Source organism: Octopus sinensis, linkage group LG10 (assembly GCF_006345805.1).
Source record: "Octopus sinensis linkage group LG10, ASM634580v1, whole genome shotgun sequence".
NCBI classification, from domain to species: domain Eukaryota; kingdom Metazoa; phylum Mollusca; class Cephalopoda; order Octopoda; family Octopodidae; genus Octopus; species Octopus sinensis.
In genome coordinates, this window is record NC_043006.1 from 27,921,309 (window position 1) to 27,942,070 (window position 20,762).

A 20,762-nucleotide genomic window follows, 5' to 3' on the forward strand; every position below is an offset into this window, starting at 1 on the left:
ATGATAACATTCATTTACAACTATCACACGAAGCCTAGGCAAGGAGACAGTAACACACACACACACACACACACATGTACATATGGCAGGCTTCTTTCAGCCTCCATCTACAAATCTGTTTTTGCATGTATAAAGATGTGTGTAAAATAAATAATCTATTATATAAAATCCGTTCTGTCTGTCTGTGTATGTGTCTTCTAGGATCTCGGGCATCCCCCATCTGATTGCGCTCAAATTTGACATGTAGATACCTACGGTATCAGGGCATGTATAAGTCTTGAAAAAATTACAAAAATCGATTCCAGGTGAGAATGCGATCGATAAAGCCGTGGGAACATGCATTTGTATGCGCAAGTACATCAGCTGTTGCGATCGATACTACGTGTACACAAGAAAAATGTATGTGCAGTTTGCGCAAAAAAAGCCAGCTTGAAATAATGCCACAAAATGCAGTATATTTAAGAGACCAAAAAAGTAAAATGCAAAAGATATATTTTCTTCAAACTTGGCATGAAGGAAGGAAAGACTATTTGGTTTCTCAAGAAGTTTTCTTTTGCCGTAACTTCGTTTAACAAATCCCAAAATTTTATTGAAATAAAGGCATGCTTAATTATTTTTTAATGAAAAGAAAACACTGATTGCTTTTTATTCAGCACCATCCATTGGAGGGGGGGGGCGTTTTGCTCATTTTAAGAATATAAAAGTAAAGTTTGTTGATTTTTGTGTTTCTGAAACCCAGTTAATAGCAAAGGTCAAAACATTATGGCAAAATAATGTTCTTTATTTTGTAAAAAATAAATATGTCATTGTAAGTAATACTCTTGCAAAGTTAGTTTATCTCAAAGTCTAGTGTTGACAGATTCTGTGGCTGGCTACCACCGTGTATCATTAATAACGTTAAGATTTTAGACAAGGCTGCTGAGATCAGTGAATCAACAAAAAAATCTTTTGATATATTTTACAGCACATAGCTTTGTTCCTTTTTAGTTAAAATCATTGCTTAGATTTTTCCAGAGCTAGAGTAGAAACAATCAATTATTGGGCTTTGATTATTCAATAATCAATATGAAAAATATCACTTTGGGTAGTTGTAATAAATACACACAAACATATTTTTAATAAAATATATTTTACAAACAAATATTAGTACATAACAACTCACACTGAGATTTTCAAAAAATTAGTTTTGCTGTCACTGCAAATTTTCAACAGTTTAAAATGATAATGGTTTTCTTTCACATGTATTTTTTCTTTATTATTTTGACTTTTTCTCTTTCTCACAGTTACAGTTAATGTGGAGGCACATAGGGTAATAAATTGGACTCTGCCACATTTGATATAAAAGTATACAATGGCATAAATGAAGAAGACCACTACTCCAGTTAGTTGAAGGGTATGTATTCCAGCAGAGCTCAATGATTCCAAGAATAAGTAATCTGAAGTTAAAAATTGAATTAAAAAAGAAAAATTTTATTGATATTTTTAATACATTAAAACATAAAGAGAAAATAAATTTGACAGAATTTTATTTAACCCTTTAACACCAACTCATCTAAAACCACCTCTGGTTCTATGACAAACTTTCTGCTTTAAAGTGACCTAAATTAACACCTTCCATCAAAATCTCACATTAATTTATGTTGCAAACACCAGTTTAATAATGACAAAGTTATTTTTACTAAATTCTTCTTTATTTTCAGAATTAATTAAAACAAAGGCAATGGTTTTCAACAGAAATATGGTAACAAAAGGGTTAAAGTTACAGAAAAAATGTCTCTTTAATCAGACTGAAACTGAAATTGTAAAGAGACTTGAACATTTATATTTAATCGTCTCTGGCACACTTGAAGTCATATTTCTTAATTAGAAAAATCAAAACAATGTTGCTTTAAATAAGATAGATCAGACTGGTAATGAAAAGTGCAGTTTAGTCATCAAGATTACCTATTTTATGTAAAATGATTTTAAAAACATTGATATCTGTTACACTGGGAAGAAATTTGATCTTATTAATAGCAATTTTACTTTAGGTGAAATTAAAAACAGGCTTAAAACATGACAGATCTTATAAATTTCACTAAATTAGAATTCTAAGAGAGAGGTATGGCCATGTGGTTAAGAAGTTCACATAAAAACCACGTGATTCCATATTCATTCTCATTACACAAGTTCTTGGGTTATAGTGTGAAGTCGACCTTTACCTTTTGAGCAAAATTTGGTAAAGGGAAATTCTTTTATTATCATAGTTCTGTTGAAACACATTGCCTTTATTTCAATTAATTTTTAAGATAATGAAGAATTTATTACAATAACTTCATCATTATTGAGCTGGATGCCTTTCCTGTTACCAACTTAAAATGAAATTTTGATGAAAGGTTTTAATTTAGATCACTTTAAAACATGAAATTCTGATGGAAAGCTTTAATTTATATAATCTTAAAACAGGAAATTCATGTTACAGTGGTGGTCTCAGGTAGGTTGGTATCAAAAGGGTTGAAGGTGTTGCAGGTAATTTTTTGGAAACTCAACAAACAATGATGAATGAAAATGAATGCCATACTCTTTGGGTTAATATAAATTACTTACTAAAGGCAGTGCCCTAGCATGGCCATTGTCCAATAACAGAAAAACAGTAAAATAAAAATAAAAATTAGTTATAGGGTTCTAGATATGAAAAATGATATAAAAGCCTTAGTAATGTAAATGCAGTGAAATCTGTGTATCAAATTCAAAGATGGCTTGAGGACTACAAACTAGTCCTCATGCCATCCATATTGTAACAAAGAATGATTCATTCATGCAAGAAGAGGGAAGTAATACTCCACTCTCAGTCTGACCTCTTCAGCAAAACATAGCTTTCACCATATTTGCTTAACCCTTTAGCATTTAAACAAGCCATATTTAGCCAAAATATTCTACTTGTTCTATGTTCAAACTGGCCAGATATGGCTTCTCACACCCATTCTACAATGTCATTCTAAAAATATACAGTCACATCATCAAAATCTCAAAGCTATGAGATAATGTATGATTAATTCAAAACAATGTGAATTAATAAGGATTACATTTGATAGAGTAATCTGAATGCTAAAGGACTAAATAGTAATGAAAGAATTACGAAGTAAATATACAAGATGATGCATTGGTTGGTTTAGGAAAGTAGAATAGTTTAAAAATTTGATAATTCAGAGATGCCATTCACACAAAAAGTAGTAGTTAAGTTCTTTTCAACATATTAAATGTAAAGAACACTAAAAATTATATTAGTCTAACACTAATATGATAGACAGGTGTGATGAAATTGTCAAACATAAAAGATTTATTTTGATTCACCTTGTGGATTTTATATCGATTTTTTGGCTTTCCTTGCTGTTTTAATGTGGTGGTTAATCATATAGTCTTTACTGTTCACAATGTGAGGTAGATTGCATGTGTAAACAATGACCACACTAAAGTTAGAGTTTCCAAATATTTTTTAACCAGCATTATTTTACAAATACATTTAATATAATTTAATGGGACAACGTTCAATGAACATAATAATTAGGAATCTTCTGTATATAAGTTGCTAAATATTTTGAAAATAGTGAAAGGAATTTAAATCACTGTATATACCTGATGTGCACTACTTGATACTACAAGTTAAAGTTGGTGCCTTTTGTTGAGTATGTTACATAAGGGAAATGAAAGATGGAGAGAAAGACCAGCTCACTACAAGTAACATAGATTCCATGGTATGCCTTAATGGTTCTCTGGCCTGAGGTTGTATTTGTTGGCTTTTATAGCTGTAAGCCAGCTTCTAGAATCTTTGGCCAAACTTTTTGGCAGGAAAATCTGCATTACTTTGCACTGTATCATGTCAACGATATTAAGTCCACCAGTACATATTCATCAAGCCATATTCTTGTATTTTTAATATCATTATTTAGAGATAAATTAATTCGTGGTCTTAGACTGGGAAAATCTGAGAGCTATGGTTTAAATCTCAGATGGGGTCAGATGTCCTCCTTTACTTGATATATTGTTCTTTTCTGTCTCCTCTTTTATTCTTTTTTGACAAGTAAATGATGTTTTTCCCTATACTCACATCATCAGGCATACTTCTAAATGCAGCATGAAACGTGTGAGATGTCAATTATCAGTGATTAACTTTGCGATAAATTGTAATATGAAGGAGATCTATTCACAAGTTTATTTTCTTAATCGTTGTTTTTAGTAATTAGATTGTTACTCAAGTTAAGGTGATTGAACAAAATGGAAGTACTTACTTGAATGGTAACTTAATGGCATAAAGTAAGTAATGGAGAGTATGGAAATACCAGACATAGAACTGGTAATGGAGAGATCGACTGAAACACATTCCTATGAAATTTGCAGAAAATAAAGGAAGAATGATCTGTGGGGTAAGTTAAGGTTATTTGGCAATATAGAAAGTATCAATTTATAACAGTAAAACAGGATAAATATTTGCAGGAGAGCCATTATGTAACATTCATGCCTTTCTCAATAGCTGTTGAAGATATTAAAATTAGATAAAGACTTCATGTCAAATAAGGATGTTAAATGATTTTTAGACACATTTCAGTTTCTTCTAGTTTTATCTACATAGATTAATGCATACAAAAGTAGTGAGCTGGCAGTCATTAGTATGATGGAGAAAATGCTTAGCGGCATTTTGTCCATTCTTATGTTACTGAGTTCAAATGCCACTGAGGTTGACTTTGTCTATAAATTTTTGGCAATTAATGAAATAATTACCAGTTGAGCACTGGGGATGATGTAATTGACTACTTCCTCTCCTCAAAATTTCAGGTCTTGTGTCTATAGTAGAAAGGATTATTTTTATCTATACATATATTGTAATCGCACATAAACTACAGCTGCTGTTACACTTATCTACATATATATTCTAATCCACACACAAACAGCTGCTGCTGTTGTTATTCCTGTGTACATATAAACCACTGTTATTATTACATGCAAATAAGGCAGTGAGCTGGCAGAACTGGATTAAATGCTTAGCAGAATTTTGTCCATCTTTACATTCTGAATTCAATTTCCGCCAAGGTCGACTTTGTCTTTTGTCCTTTCAGGTCATTGAAGAAAGTACCAAACAAGCACTAGGGTTGATGTAATCGACAAACCCCCCACCACAGTTTCAGGTCTTGTGTCTATAGTAGAAAGGATTATTACCTGCAAATAATTCTTTTTTATGTTCCTGAGATAATTCCCATCACTACAATATACAGCATAAAAATACTGATACTTGTTTATATATATATATATATATATATATATACATACATATAGGGTGCAGTGAATAAATTGTCACCTAAATAATGCAAAAATGTAAATAACACCGACATCTCATTTTAACAGATATATTTACCAAAATTACATAAAAATACCTTGAAATACTAAAGAGTAAATTTATTCAATAAAATCACTATTGGCTTCAACCACGGTCACCTTGTTTATGTTGGTGAATGCTGCCATAATTGTTGCTTTCAGTTAATCTTTGGTGCTGCAAGGAGTTCTGTTGGTTCTCGCTCAACTGTGCCCCACACAAAATAATCAAGAAGGTTACAATCTGGGGAGTTAGGTGGTTGGATGTTAGGGGTGATGTGGTTGCAGAAATTGTCTGACAGCCATGAATTGGGTTCTTCTACTTGTGTGGCATGGTGCAGAGTCCTGGTGCCAGACATAGGTTCTTCCAGCAGCCACCCTATTGACCCAGGTCAGCACTACCTCCTCCAGGCACTTGATGTAGGCCTCCATGTTAAGTCTGAGGCCATGTTGAAGCTGAGTGGAGGCATAATGTCACCATCACTAGTGATCACTGCAAACACCATGATGTTGACTGGATGTTTGATTTTTATCATTCTCAGTACAGTTTTGGGGACATGGCAAACCAACAGTTGTTCTGTGAGTTCACCATCTGGTCCTGGCAGAAATTTTACTCGTCTGAGAAAAAACAAAACATGTTCAGTTGGAGGGGATGCTTGAGGCTGTTCAAAAGCTTTGTAGTTTGGTCTTTCCTCTTGTCCTTGATGGCTTGGGATAAAAATTAGCCCTTTCTCATCTTGTATGAGGAATACTGAATGTCTTCATGCACCACCTGCCTGATAAGAAACTCAGACACTCCCATATCCCTGGCAATGGACCTGATTGACTTGGAAGGATCGTTGTCAATCAAGGCCTGAATCTCACCAACAAATTCAGGAGTTCTTTTCTTATCAGAATGATCAGAGTGAATTTCCCAAGCTGCTGTACTTTCATAATCACCATCAGACTCATCTAACTCTTTCCAAATCCTCTGCACTGTTCTCAGATTGACACCCAAACACTGTGAAATGTTCGTATTGGAGCTTCCAGCATGAATGTCAGGCAGTGCAGCATGTTGTTTTGAAATTTCTGGCAGAGGGAATTGTGTCATGGTACTATTTTTCTCAGACGGTGCCCAACTGACCCTACTATACTGTGTAGTCGACAAAATCAAAAACTAACAAAGCACATGCACGAAATTAAAAATATAAAATGGCGACAAATCTTTACTTAAAATATTGCAGCTAAGGATAAAATTTCAAATAAAATATCTAGATTTAGAAAATATTAGCTTTTATTAAAACTAAAAATTTTATTACAAGTTATTACTTCCATTTATTATTACTTGTTACTTCTATTAAAAATAAAAAATAACTCAATTGAAATATCTTTGCACTCTATCGTTCGTTCGTTTAACATCCGTTTTCCATGCTAGCATGGGTTGGACGGTTCGACCGGGAATCTGGGAAGCCAGAAGGCTGCACAGGCTCCAGTTTGATCTGGCAGTGTTTCTACAGCTGGATGCCCTTCCTAACGCCAACCACTCCTTGAGTGTAGTGGGTGCTTTTTACGTGCCACCTGCACAGGTGCCAGGCAAGGCTGGCAACGGCCATGATCGGATTAGTGAATTTTACGTGCCACCGGCACATCTATAAAAACATTAATTTTTTTCATTATCAATTAATTATTAGAAATTTGAAAATAGGGTATAAAAAATAATAGTAGTACATAATTAGTTAGTACAATGAATAGAATAATATAAAAATTAGTTATATATTACAGTAAAATCTACCTATAACAACAAATTCACAGTAAAATTTGTTTGAGTTATTGCCTAAGTTATTGCCAAGTCTTCACATTTTTAGTCTTGACCCAATGTCTATTTTTTACATAATGAATTTGTCTACCATATATACTATTCTACTTTGCATAAAACTTTAGCTATATTGGTACTTCTGGCTTTCATTTTTTAAATATTCTAATGTGTCAATATTTTAACAAAATGATGTTAACTTTTTTTAATTATAATGTTACTTGATAAATTAAAACCAAATAATTTTTAATATTCAAATTTTATCCTTAGCTGCAATATTTTAAGTAAAAATTTTCTTGTTCAATACTTTACCAGATATAATAAGTTGTCCTGAACTTTTCCAAGTGTCATAACTTTTCCTGTAATTTTCCAGGTGTGCTCACCTATATATATATATATATATATATATTATATATATATATATATATGTATATATATAGATATATATATATATATATGTATGTATGCATGTATGTGTGTGCGTATATATACATGTTGCATTTTTGTTCCATTTATATACATATCATCATCATCATCATCAGCATACTTCAACATCTGTTTTCCATGCTGTGGAATTGGCTGGACTTTGTAACCAGAGTTGACAAGCAGAAGAGCTGCACTAAGTTCCAGTCTGATCTGGTTTGGTTTCTATGTTTGGATGCCCTTTCTAATGCCAACCACTTTACAGTTTATGCTAGGTATTTTTAATGTGGCACCGGCATAAGTGCTTTTTTATGGCACTGGCACAAGTGTTTTTTATGTAACACCAGCACATAACTATTGCAGGTCAATCTTCTTTACCAGTAGGAGTGGGCTTAATACTTCTGCTATGAAAGATGGGTCTTTTTGAGTACAGGATAGTGCCAGGTATCTCAGTCATTTGTCATCTTGTCTGAAATATTCAGTGTCCTGAGATTGTTCTTTACAACTTCATCCTGTCTTCCTGAGACTCTCTCTTCCACAAGTTCCATCCACTTTGAGAGAGTGGCACTTCTTTATGGGGCTGTTGTCAGCATCCACACTCACACATGTATATATATATACATACATATACATGCATAGTATATATATATATATATATATATATGCACAAACACACACGCACATATATATCGTAGAATAGTAAAGAAAAAGCTCTTGGTACAGTATTATATATATTTGCCAGAATGAGTAGTACGTATATGTATATATATGCATATGCATGTGTATATGTATGTGTGTGTATACGTGTGTGCATATGTGAGGTGGATGTATATATATATGTATATGTGTGTGTATTTGTATACATATGTGTTTATGTATGTCTATATATATGTGCATGCATACATGTGTATAAGTGGATATGTATTATATGTGTGTACATATGTATGTGTGTATATATATATGTGTGTGTGTGTGTGTATGTGTGTATATATATATGTGTGTGTGTATGTACATGTATATATATATATAAAAATTAATAATTACATATACTAGCAGAAAGACTGCCCTCTGGGTGGTTTTCTGCTAGCCCCTTGATAATATTTTGACATTTGATTCCCAGTTCTAATAATTTTTATATTCTATGTCTAATTACTTCTTTGTATTATAGTGCTTACTTACTAAATTTTGCTTTCATTATTTTATCACAGTCATAATCTCCCTTTTTAAACAAACATCATGGTAGTCCAACAACAGAGGGAGAAGCAGTTTGTCAAGTTTTACCTTGCCCTCAAAACAACATAGAGATTTCAATTCAGCAGCCCATCTGTAAGCTTTCTAGTGTGTGTATGTAAGAGAGAGAAAATTGCAAACAATTAATGAAATAAACATGAAATGAAAAAAAAATCATATAAATAAAAGGGCATTACTACAGATGTATATGCCCCCGAATTTGTTGCCTCCTAACATCCAGAAAAATGAATACTTTTTAACAAAATTTTCTACATATACCACTTAGATATTGTAGCTTCAGAGTATATAGGGATTTATAGGACAGAATTTTTCCGAGGGGCTGGTGAGAAGAATTTCGGGAAATTCACTCAATCTGACTTTTTTCCCCTCATAACTTTCAGGAAGATGGGCATCTTTTAGTGAAAATTTATGCAAATCCCTTTCAAATGGCATAGATTGCAATTATAAAGAAATTTGTTGGGGGTATTTTCTCCATTTTTTTTTTTTAAGGTACAGTTTTCGAAATGATGGGGTTGGGAGCATCTTTGTATGAAAAATGTTTTGAAAACTCTTTTTTTTTACACCCTCCTTCCCTCATCATCCCACTCCGGACCTATTTTGGGCAATTTTTTTTGCACTTCAAAACCATGGGTAGAGCATTTTCAGTAAAAAAAAAAAAATGCTAATATTTTCAGAGGGAAAAGTGAGTGATTTAAGGGCGATTTGGCTGTTGTTTCTAGCACGTCCAAAGTCAACCCTCCTCATTTCTTTATCACTTTCGCATGTATTGATGTTTTTCAATATTTCACCCCCATAAATACATTTGAGAAATTATGAATTTTTTGCAACCCCACTGCCTGCCCCTGATTGTTTCTGTTCAGAAATTGATAGCCTGAGAAGATCATTGCTGACATTTATCCATAGTGATTTAAACAAATTAGGGAGATGTACTTGCATAGCAAATGACTTGATCTGAAATCGTGTGCTGAAACAAAAACAATTGCAGTATAGATGTTTGTAAGCCATTCAAGAACACACAAAACCATTAGTTTCATGGCACTACTTAAATACAGAGGTCCCAATGCATCTACATAACAATATGAAGAGGAGGGTTAGTTTTTAAGGTTAGGGTTAGTTAGGGCTAGGGTGTCATTACATGTCCACACAGCATACATTTAAAAGGTTTTGTATGTAAGACCTGTATTTAAGTAGCATCATTAAGGGACCTCTGTATTCAAGTATTACCAGTTTCACTTCAATATTAAAATTTCATTTGTGCCCAAATATTTTCGTCGCTTTCAAACCAAAACCTGTTCACTGACAAAACTTCACAAAAGTGATGCAGCACAAAGTTTTGTCATTGAGCACACACATACTCATTGCCTTTCATTTGTGGGTATGTGTATCTCTGTGTGTGCAGAAGTGAGCACTGGTGTGTGTGTGTCACTGTTGAAGTTGCTTGCGTATATAATGGTTTAGTGGTATAGAATGTTTGGAAACTGTGAATAAGGTGCAAGTTTTGAGTACTTGTTGATAACTTTGTTTTTTTCTCCTCATCTTCTAATAGTAATTACCCAACTTTCTAGGCTCTTCTCACAGATATCCTGCATTCAAAAATTATATGGGTATTTAAAAAAATTTTCATTCAATAAAACATTTTTTTACATTACATATACATTAATGGAATAAACTATCAGTTTTTCAAATAGCGAATTAAAACTTAAAAGAGAAAGTGAGAGACTTTGCAAATGAAAATGGAATAGTCCGCAGTGAATGCAATGAATATTTAAATTTATGATGAATTGGAGTTAAAAAAATTCAATAAACTTGAGAAATTGAAATTATAGGAAATTTCTTAGAACATGAATTTATAAAAATATTTCTAGACAGTCAGCTTTTTAATAATTGCTTTCTTTTAGCAATTGTTACATACCTAATTAATAAGCAGCTTTCTCCGAGAACTAGCAGTCGATCATTCTAGAACTCCCAGAATAAAAATGTAAACGCCTGAAAGACTTTTCCCTCTATTCATTACTGAATGTCTTTCCCTCTTCTTCATTATTAAAAGTAAAGAAGCTAGAAAAGATTGATCGTATTTCGGTCTAATTGTCATTGTAAATGACTGAGGCTTTCCTTTCTCTGTGTCTATTGCTTCACTCCTTTTCCATATGGTTAAGAGAGTGAAGGTGTGTGGCTCAGTGGTTAGGGGTATTCAGCCCATGATCGTAAAGTCATGAGTACGATTCCCTGCGGCATGCTGTGTTTTTGAGCAAGGTGCTTGCTGCAGTCCACTCAGCTGGCAAAAATGAGTTGTAGCTGTAATTCAAAGGGGCCAACCTCGTCACATTCTGTGTGAGGCTGAATCTTCCTGAGAACTACCTTATGGTATGCATGTCTGTGGAGTACTCAGCTACTAGCATGTTAATTTTATGAGCAGACTGTGCATTGATCAGATAAACAGGAACCTCATTGTCGTAACCGATCGAGAGCCATTTTTTAAGAGAAAGAAAAGGAAATGTTCCATATCGTAAGGCAAAAATGTTGTGTGTGTAGTATAAACAGTGAAAGCTAAGACAAAATAATTGCTTTTCCGGCACGCATTCACCCTCAGCTCATGCTCAGTTTGATAACAATAGGCTGTGCATTAGTGTTTATGTGGGGACTTGACCTCCAGATCTGTGAGACCCACAAATGCTGCTGTTAGGACCGGATTAACACCCATAGTGACCCTATCAACTAAAAAGATTTTCCTGTCCCTATATAGGATCTTTTATCATTTTCTCCCACCCACTTGAAGGTTTATCTAGCTCCAGTCCACTCAGCTGGTCAAAATGAGTTGTAGCTGTAATTCAAAGGGGCCAGCTTTGTAATATTCTGTGTGAGACTGAATCTCCCTGAGAATTACGTTAATGATATGCATGTCTGTGGAGTACTCAGCAACTTGTGAGTTAATTTTATCCTCATGTGGTAATGAAAAGTGAAAGTGACATCCAATATTTGTTGTATTTAAGTATCTATGTATCAACCTTTCTGTGGATCTATGTATCTACTGTCTCTCTCTCTTTCTCTTTCACTTCCTCTATGCTCCTCCTCTCTCCCACTTTTAATTTAACAATGTGTGTATATATCTATGTATCTACTTTTCTTGCGATGTGATAAACATTTAAAAACAAAAAATCAACGCCATCACCACTCACTGTCCCTTTCACTCTCTCTCTCTCTCTCTCTTTTTCTCTTACTTCCTCTCTATTCTCTCTCGCTTTGCCACTCACTTCTTCTTTGAAGTAAGTGTGAGAGACACCACAGGTACGGACAAAAACAAAACTAAGCGTATTAATATTATTGATAGGTCCAGGAGTAGCTGTGTGGTAGGTAGCTTGCTTAACAACCACATGGTTCTGGGTTCAGTCCCACTGCGTGGCACCTTGGGCAAGAGTCTTCTTCTATAGCCTTGGGCTGACCAAAGCCTTGAGTGAATTTGGTAGATGGAAACTGAAAGAAGCCTGTCATATGTGTGTATATATGTTTGTGTGTCTGTATTTGTTCCCCCACTATCACTTGACAATCGATGCTGGTATGTTTACACACACGTAACTTAGTGGTTTAGCAAAAGAGACCAATAGAATAAGTACTAGGCTCACAAAGAACGAGTCCTGCGGTTGATTTGTTTGACTAAAGGTGGTGCTCTAGCATGGCCACAGTCAAATGACTGAAACAAATAAATAAGTAAAAAAAATACATATATTTATACTTACTTTACTTTTACTTTTACTTGTTTCAGTCATTTGACTGTGGCCATGTTGGAGCACCACCTTTTAGTTGAGCAAATCGACCCCGGGACTTATTCTTTGTAAGCCTAGTACTTATTCTATTGGTCTCTTTTGCTGAACCGCTAAGTTACGGAGACGTAAACACACCAGCATCGGTTGTCAAGCGATGTTGGGGGGACAAACACATATATATATATACATATATACGACGGGCTTCTTTCAGTTTCCGTCTACCAAATCCACTCACAAAGCTTTAATCAGCCCGAGGCTATAGTAGAAGACACTTGCGCAAGGTGCCACGCAGTGGGACTGAACCCGGAACCATGTGGTTGGTAAGCAAAATCTATTCGATAGGCTAAAATACTATTAGTAGACCTAAACCTTATAGAACAGGTGGTAAGAGATGCAACTTACGCATAAAGGAAATGTACCAAATTTTTACTTCAAAATTTCATCCAATAAAAACAAGGCAAGAATGAGCACTAAGATGCCTTCACACAGGAAGATATACTTTTAAACAATTTAAATAAACATTTAGAGCTCCTACCTCTGCTGGCAACAAAGGGCCTCTCTCTCAGAGTCAAAGGCAGATTGTATGATGCCTGTGTGCAAACAGCTATGTTACATAGCAGTGAAACATGGGCTGTTACAGCTGAGGACATGCGTACGCTTAAAAGAAATTAAGCCAGTGTGCTTTGTTGGATATGCAACATCAGTGTGCATGTTCAACAGAGTGTAAGCATCTTGAGAGAAAAGTTAGGCATATTAGGCATCAGATGTGGTGTGCAAGGGAGACGACTGCGCTGGTATGGTCAAGTAGTGCGAATGGACGAGGACAGCTGTGTAAAGAAGTGCTGAACTCTAACTGTGGAGAGAACCTATGGTAGAGGTAGACCCAGGAAGACATAGGATGAGGTGGTGAAGCATGATCTTTGAACTTTGGGTCTCACAGAGGCAATGAATAGTGACCAAGACCTTTGGTGATATTCTGTGCTTGAGAAAACCTGTCAAGCTAAGTAAAATCATAGTCATGGCTAATGCTAGTGTCATCTAACTGGCACATATAAAAGCACCTTTCGAGTGTTGGGCCTTACAGAGGCAAAGTGGCTGAGCTCATTTCAAGTGGTGGGCCTCACAGAGGCAATGACGGAGACCTTTGGTATTATGTTGTACTTGACATGACCTATGAAGCCGAGCAAAATCGCAGTCATGGCAGATAGCAGTGTCATGCAAACAGCATCCATGCTGGCGGCACGTAAAACCCATTACACTCTCAGAGTAGTTAACATTAGGAAGGGTATCAAGCTGTAGAAACCATGCCAAATCAGGCTGGAGTCTGGTGCACCCTTCCAGTTTGCCATCCCTGGTCAAACTGTCCAACCCATGCCAGCATGGACAATGGACATTAAATGATGATGATGATGATGATGACATAACACTATATATAGTAATACTAATTATAATAATAGAGAAACCAAGAACCAGAAAAATAAATCAAGCATATTAGAATACCTCTACACTAATAATATACTCTTTGCAATGAATGGAACAATAAACTTCTAGAATTAACGATAAATTTACATAAACATTTGACCTATTTTTAGGACCATCTTTTGCTTCACTTACAAGGATAGTATAGGTGAACCCTAGGTCAAGATTCCTATGACTATTGATAGAAAATGGACGTAAGTGGAGAACATAGTTCTAGATATACTATAAGAAAACAAAAGATGGCATGGTTAGAGCTGGAATACCTTTGATTGTAGTTCTGCTATTTCAGAGCTAAATAACAATAATTATTATGTTGCTCAGTTTAAACCAAGTTTTCATTTAAAGAAAAGGAAAAGGATATGATTTGGTCCAAGATTTTTCTGTTTCTTTGAGGATAAAGTCCAGTTTATTGGTGGAATCATACTGAAATTAAAAACAATCTAATTAATTATAAGCAGCAAACAAGAACTGTAATTGGATATTTTCCCCAAAGTTATGAATTATATGTGGCGTAACTATGAAAGGTTTGAAATAAAATTAATGCTATCTCTTCAGTAAATTGTATTCCTTGGTAGTTCATCTAACAATAAACCATAAATGTTTTACATTCGTAAACAAAGTGAAACAGGGTAGTCTTTCTTACATGAACACTTACATTTGAGGACACATGCTAATCTTTCTTATACAAATACTTACATTTAAAAGGGGTACACATGCTGAGTTGTCTAACCTATGCCAGCATGGAAGGAGGACACTTAACGACGATGATGATGATACTGTGTAAAATTAGCTTGTTTAATCATCATCATCATCGTTTAACATCCGCTTTCCATGCTGGCATAGAAATACTCCTTTATTTGGAATAGTGTGTTCACTTTAGTCTTCAGCATCCAAGAACAAGATCCTTTAAATAATTAGTGAATACTACCTCACCTGCATACATCTTTTTTTCATATAATTTCTACATTGGTTTTTCTGACCCTTTAACTCTAACATGTCTTTCTGACACTATAGAGTGTCTCAGAATTAACTATCCCATTTCAATGAAATCGAGCAAATTTAAAAAAAAAAAAAACTGACAGAATTTTATATTACTTAGTTATGATACCAAAACAAATAGACTTGTAAATTCTAAAGTATTCTAGGTAGACTTTCTTAATTAGATATAAACAATTAAAAGGATTAATTACCATTTCCAACGACATTGTATAAAAAGAAGTAGGACACAAATGTGCAAGACAAGAAGACTTATATGGAAATAACGATTCAGAAAGATATCCTCTGGTAGAAACCGCCAGTTGACAGTCCATTGGAAAAGAAATTGTCGACCAAGGTCAAAAGAACGCACAATGTACCCAACATGATTTTCTATGAGGAATGGTAGCGCAAGTACGATCTGTAAAAAACAGAAACCAAAAATTCAACCAATTCAAGAGGTTAAAAGGTTTTTTTTTTTAATAAAGAAATAGAAAGATAAAAGTGCAAGTGATTTAAGAATGAAAAATAGGAGGAAAATAAATTTGTCCCTATTTCATCTTTAACAAAATGCTGCTAAACCTGAGCCAAACATTTGAAATCTAAAAGAAATAATAGTAGTGTATTCTATAAGATATAATATAATGTTGATATTTATAATATAAAGTGAAGGTGCATGGCTCAGTGGTTAGAGCGTCGAGCTTATGATCGTGAAATTGATTCCTGGACCAGGCTGTGTGTTCTGTTCTTGAGCAAGACACTTTATTTCACGTTACTCCAGTTAACTTAGCTGTAGAAATGACTTACATCACTGGTGCCAAGCTGTATCGGCCTTTGCCGTTCCCTTGGATAACATCAGTGGTGTGGAGAGAGGAGGCTGGTATGCATGGGCGACTGCTAGCCTTCCACAAACAATCTTGCTCAGACTTGTGCCTCGGAGGGTAACTTTCAAGGTGCAATCCCATGGTCATTCATGACTGAAAGGGGTCTCCCCTTCCTCCTCATTTATAATATAATGATAACATATATAATATAATGCTAATATATATTATGTAATGTTTATATATAATATAATGTCATATATACTATAATGTTAATAGAGAGATCATGCAGTCTATATAAACTTGTTACATTTCACCCATTCTATAGAGTACAATATCTAATCTCTGAACTATTTGTTGAAATAAATTAAACATTTTTTATGTCACTTTTATTAGGCCTTTGTCTGTAATTAGGTACGGCATTTAATTAATGGAATATCACTTTAAGACATCACCCCCAATACAAGTTAGTCTGACAGAGCTAATTATGCTTTTAGGAGGATTTGGGGCTTTTCTGCTTATAGTGGCAAGCTGTATTGCTCTATTATACACATTTCTAACTCTGTGAAGCAACTATTTAGGAGTTAACTGTCTTAATCATGGACTTAATGTACATTAGAGTTAGAGCAATGATAAATCTAAAAAGAAGAGATGAGCACCTGATGCGTCAAGTCTGCTACCTGGTTTAGATTTCCAGTTGCCATTCTTTCACAACACTAAAATAGGGCTTTTGTATAGCTAGTGCATGTAGGTAGTAACACAAAATGGGTAAAACATTGTCAAAAATGTGAAGAGATGAAAATGTAAATAATATCACAAACCTGAGGAAGAGCACATATTATTAAGTGGTAGATAGTTTTTAAAATGCCGTGCCTCACCAATAATAGGAGGAGGAGAGCCGGTGAAAAGAGAAGTATGTTCATTTTGACTGAAACACCAAAACTACAATAAAATATTAAATATAATTAATAGGATATTGATAATTGTTATGAAATGATAATAATTAGAGAGGCATAAATGAAATGTTTCCCCGACTTTGCTTCCTTTCCTTTTATTTCTTTCTTTTAATGAAATAAAATAAAACTGTATTCTCTACAAACCACTTAGAAAGTACAATTTTAGTGTTCGTTTCAGAATGTTTCAATAATGGACATGTCAACCCAATATTTCCATGTTGGGCTTTATAGAAGGCTTTCACAATATCTTAAACTTGGATTTTATTGAATGTTTTCCACAGTATTTCAGCCAAACCTCAACAAAGGAGGGCAAATAGTTTTATGACATGAAACCGCAGACAGTTTCATTTTCTTTTCTCTCTGAAACACATTAATTCTTACCCAAACACAACTGATGAGCTCAACTTTTGCATTGTATACACTGCACCACTAACACTGCTGTTGTCACAGCTGCTACTACTACTGCTTCAGTAGGGGGTGGATGCTATGAAAGTGTAGCTGCTAGAATAAGAATAGCCTCGGCAAAGTTCAGAGAGCTCCTACTTCAGCTGGTGACAAAGAGCCACTTGCTCAGAGTAAAAGGTAGACTGTATGACGTATGCGTGTGAACAGTCATGCTACACGGCAATGAAACATGGGCCGTGACTGTTAAGGACATGCGTAAGCTTGCAAGGAATGAAGCCAGTATGTTCTGCTGGATGTGCAATGTCAGTGTGCATACACAACAGAGTGTAAGCACCCTGAGAGAAAAGTTGGACCTAAGAAGCATCAGATGTAGTGTGCAAGAGAGACGACTGCGTTGGTATGATCATGTGTTGCGAATGAATGAGGACAGCTGTGTGAAAAAGGGTCACACCCTAGCAGTTGATGGAACCTGTGGAAGAGGTAGACCCAGGAAAACTTGGGATGAGGCGGTGAAGCATGACCTTCAAACATTGGGCCTTACTGAGGCAATGAATAGTAACCGAGACCTTTGGAGATTTTTCTGTGCTTGAGAAGACCCGACAAGCCAAGTGAGACCATAGCCCATGGCCTATGCCAGTGGTTGTAACCAGCCTATTTATGAATACCCCTCATTCATTGGACAATAAACCTTGCTTGTGAAGACCTATTGAGGCAAGTGAAATCAAAATCAAAATCAAAATTGCTGACGTGGCCGACGACAGTACCGCCTGATTGGCACTTGTGCCAGTAGAACATTAAAAGCACATCTGAACGTGGGGCCACTTATGAGTACTCCTCATTCATTGGACAATGAACTTTGCTTGCGAAGACCTAATGAGGTAAGTGTAAACAAATCAAAATCACTGATGCGGCTGATGACATTACCACCTGATTGGCACTCATGCCAGTAGAATGTTTAAAGAAGCATATCTGAGCATGATCGTTGCCAGGGCCACGGATTGGCTCCAATGTAGGTGACATGTGAAAAGCACCATTTGAGCGTGATTGTTGCCAAAGTCACCTTACTGGCACATGTGCTGATGACATGTTAAAAACAACATTTGAGCATGGTCGTTGCCAGTGCCGCCGGACTGTCTCCCTTGCAGGTAGCACATAAAAACACCTTTTGAGCATGGTCCTTGCAAGAACCGCCTGACTGGCTCTCGTAAAAAGCACTCACTACATTCTTGGAGTGGTTGGCGTTAGGAAGGGCATCCAGCAGTAGAAACTTGCCAGATCAGATTGAGCCTGGTGTAGCCTCTGGCTCACCAGTCCTCAGTCAAACCGTCCAACCCATGCCAGCATGGAAAGCAGACATTAAACGATGATGATGATGATGTAAAACATCAAGAAGTTGACGAAAAGAATTTCCTTGAATAAGAAAAATAGTTTTAGCATCTTATTTTTACTTTATAATTAGTTTTCCCAAGCAAAACCAAAATTTGATGAGAACCAATAGTAAGATAATATAGTAATACAAACCTGTAGAATAAACATCCAAGACCCCAGTAGTCTCTGATGAAAAGTGAAACAGAGATAAAGAAAAGCAACATGGCAATTGGGTCATTGAAGAGACGAAGCACATAGATGGAGTGGATTCGATAGGATGCACAGCACATGAAGAGGAAAAAGTAAGGAGCAATCTGTAGTAAAAAAATGAGAGAAAAAGAAATAAAGAATATAAGATTCATAATTTTACCATCACAAACAATATTAGAATAATGAGGGGATCTTCTACATGGTCATTTGACCTACTAGAAATAACAGCAAAATTTTTCTCACATCACACTTATTGGACAATGTAGTTTAGACACATAGTATCTTGGTAAGGATAACAACAACCTAAAATATCTGATAATAAATCTACTCAGCAGAGGGAAACATTTTAGAAATGAAATGCTAATTTAGGCTGCATAAAACAATGCGATCATAGAACAGACTGGAACAAAGATATCCAAAGTACTGAACCAGTAAATGGTAGTTCCTAAACAGTTAGCAGGTCACTTTAACCCTTTCATTACTATATTTCTGCTGAAATACAATGCTTTTGCTTCAATTAATTTTGAAAATAATGGAAAATTTTGTAAAATTATTTTGTCATTATTAAGCTGGTACTTGGAACAAATTAACATAAAATTTTGATGAAAGGTTTTAATTTAGATTACCTTAATCCGAACGTGGCCAATGCCAGCGCCGCCCCGACTGGTTTCTGTGCCGGTGGCACATAAAAAGCACCATCCGAACGTGGCCGATGCCAGCGCCGCCCCGACTGGCTCCTGTGCCGGTGGCACATAAAAAGACCATCCGAACGTTGCCAGCGCCGCCTTGGCTGGCTTCCATGCCGCTGGCACGTTAAAAGCACCTACCGATCGTGACTGATGCCGGACCCCCCCCCCGGCACCTGTGCAGGTGGCACGTAAAAAGCACCCACTACACTCGCGGAGTGGTTGGCGTTAGGAAGGGCATCCAGCCGTAGAAACTCTGCCAGAACAGACTGGAGCCTGGAGCAGCCCCTGGCTTCCCAGACCCCGGTCGAACCGTCCAACCCGTGCGGAAAACGGACGTTAAACGATGATGATGATGATGATGATTTCTGTTGAAACATACTAATTTTACTTAAATTACTTTTGAAAATAATGAAGAATTTAGTAAAATAATTTTGTTGTTATTAAGCTGGTATTAAGAACAAATCAACATGAAAAACAAGTTTATATGATAGAACTAGGGGCAGTCTCATGTGAGTTGGTAGCAAAAGAGTTAAAAAGAGTAAGTCAGAAAGATTAATGATGGCAGAATTACCTTCTGTCCTCATACAAAATGTTTATTTGTAAACAAAATACAAACATTGGTACATTGATACACAAGTGTGGCTGTGTGGTAAGAAGCTTGCTTACCAACTATATGGTTCTGGGTTCAGTCACACTGCATGGCACCTTGAGCAAGCGTCTTCTTCCATAGCCCCATGCTGACCAAAGCCTTGTGAGTGGATTTAGTAGATGGAAACTGAAAGAAGCCTATTGTGTGTCTGTATATATATATAATGTGTGTGTGTGTATGTAAGTATATATATATATATATATATCTATATCTATGTGTGTGTAACCTTATGTCTGTGTTTGTCCCACATCACCTCTTGACAACCGGTGTTGGTGTGTTTATGTCCTCATAACCTAGTGTTTTGGCAAAAGAGACTAACAAAATAAGTACTAGATTCACAAAGAATAAGTCCTGGGACTGATTTCTTCAACTAAAACTCTTTAAGGTGGTGCTCCAGCATGGCTGCAGTCAAATGACTGAAACAAGCAAAAGAATAAATGTATTTTTGTTGTCAATATTTAGAAAATAGTTAAGGCAATGATCTGATAGAATCGTTAACATGCCAGGCAAAATGCTTAACAGTATTTCGTCCATGAGTTCAAAAATCAATATAATAAATACCAGTCATATACTAGGGCAGTTCAATTGTTCTTCTCTCATATAAATGGTTGCTAATTTATGCTAGTCTTATAAATTC

General features: G+C 35.5%; 1 protein-coding gene across 1 annotated transcript in view; it reads right to left on the reverse strand.

Annotated features, from left to right (window-relative positions):
- Positions 1-1,110: 1,110 nt before the first annotated feature.
- Positions 1,111-20,762, reverse strand: part of LOC115216401 (dol-P-Man:Man(5)GlcNAc(2)-PP-Dol alpha-1,3-mannosyltransferase) — a 28,084-nt gene continuing 8,432 nt past the window's right edge. The window contains exons 4-9 of the mRNA XM_029785706.2: positions 18,731-18,891; positions 16,670-16,790; positions 15,243-15,448; positions 14,414-14,475; positions 4,269-4,398; positions 1,111-1,436 (exon numbers count right to left, since the gene is read on the reverse strand). Coding sequence (XP_029641566.1) covers positions 1,256-1,436; positions 4,269-4,398; positions 14,414-14,475; positions 15,243-15,448; positions 16,670-16,790; positions 18,731-18,891 — 861 coding nt within the window. The 3' untranslated portion in view covers positions 1,111-1,255. The remainder of the gene's footprint in view (positions 1,437-4,268; positions 4,399-14,413; positions 14,476-15,242; positions 15,449-16,669; positions 16,791-18,730; positions 18,892-20,762) is intronic.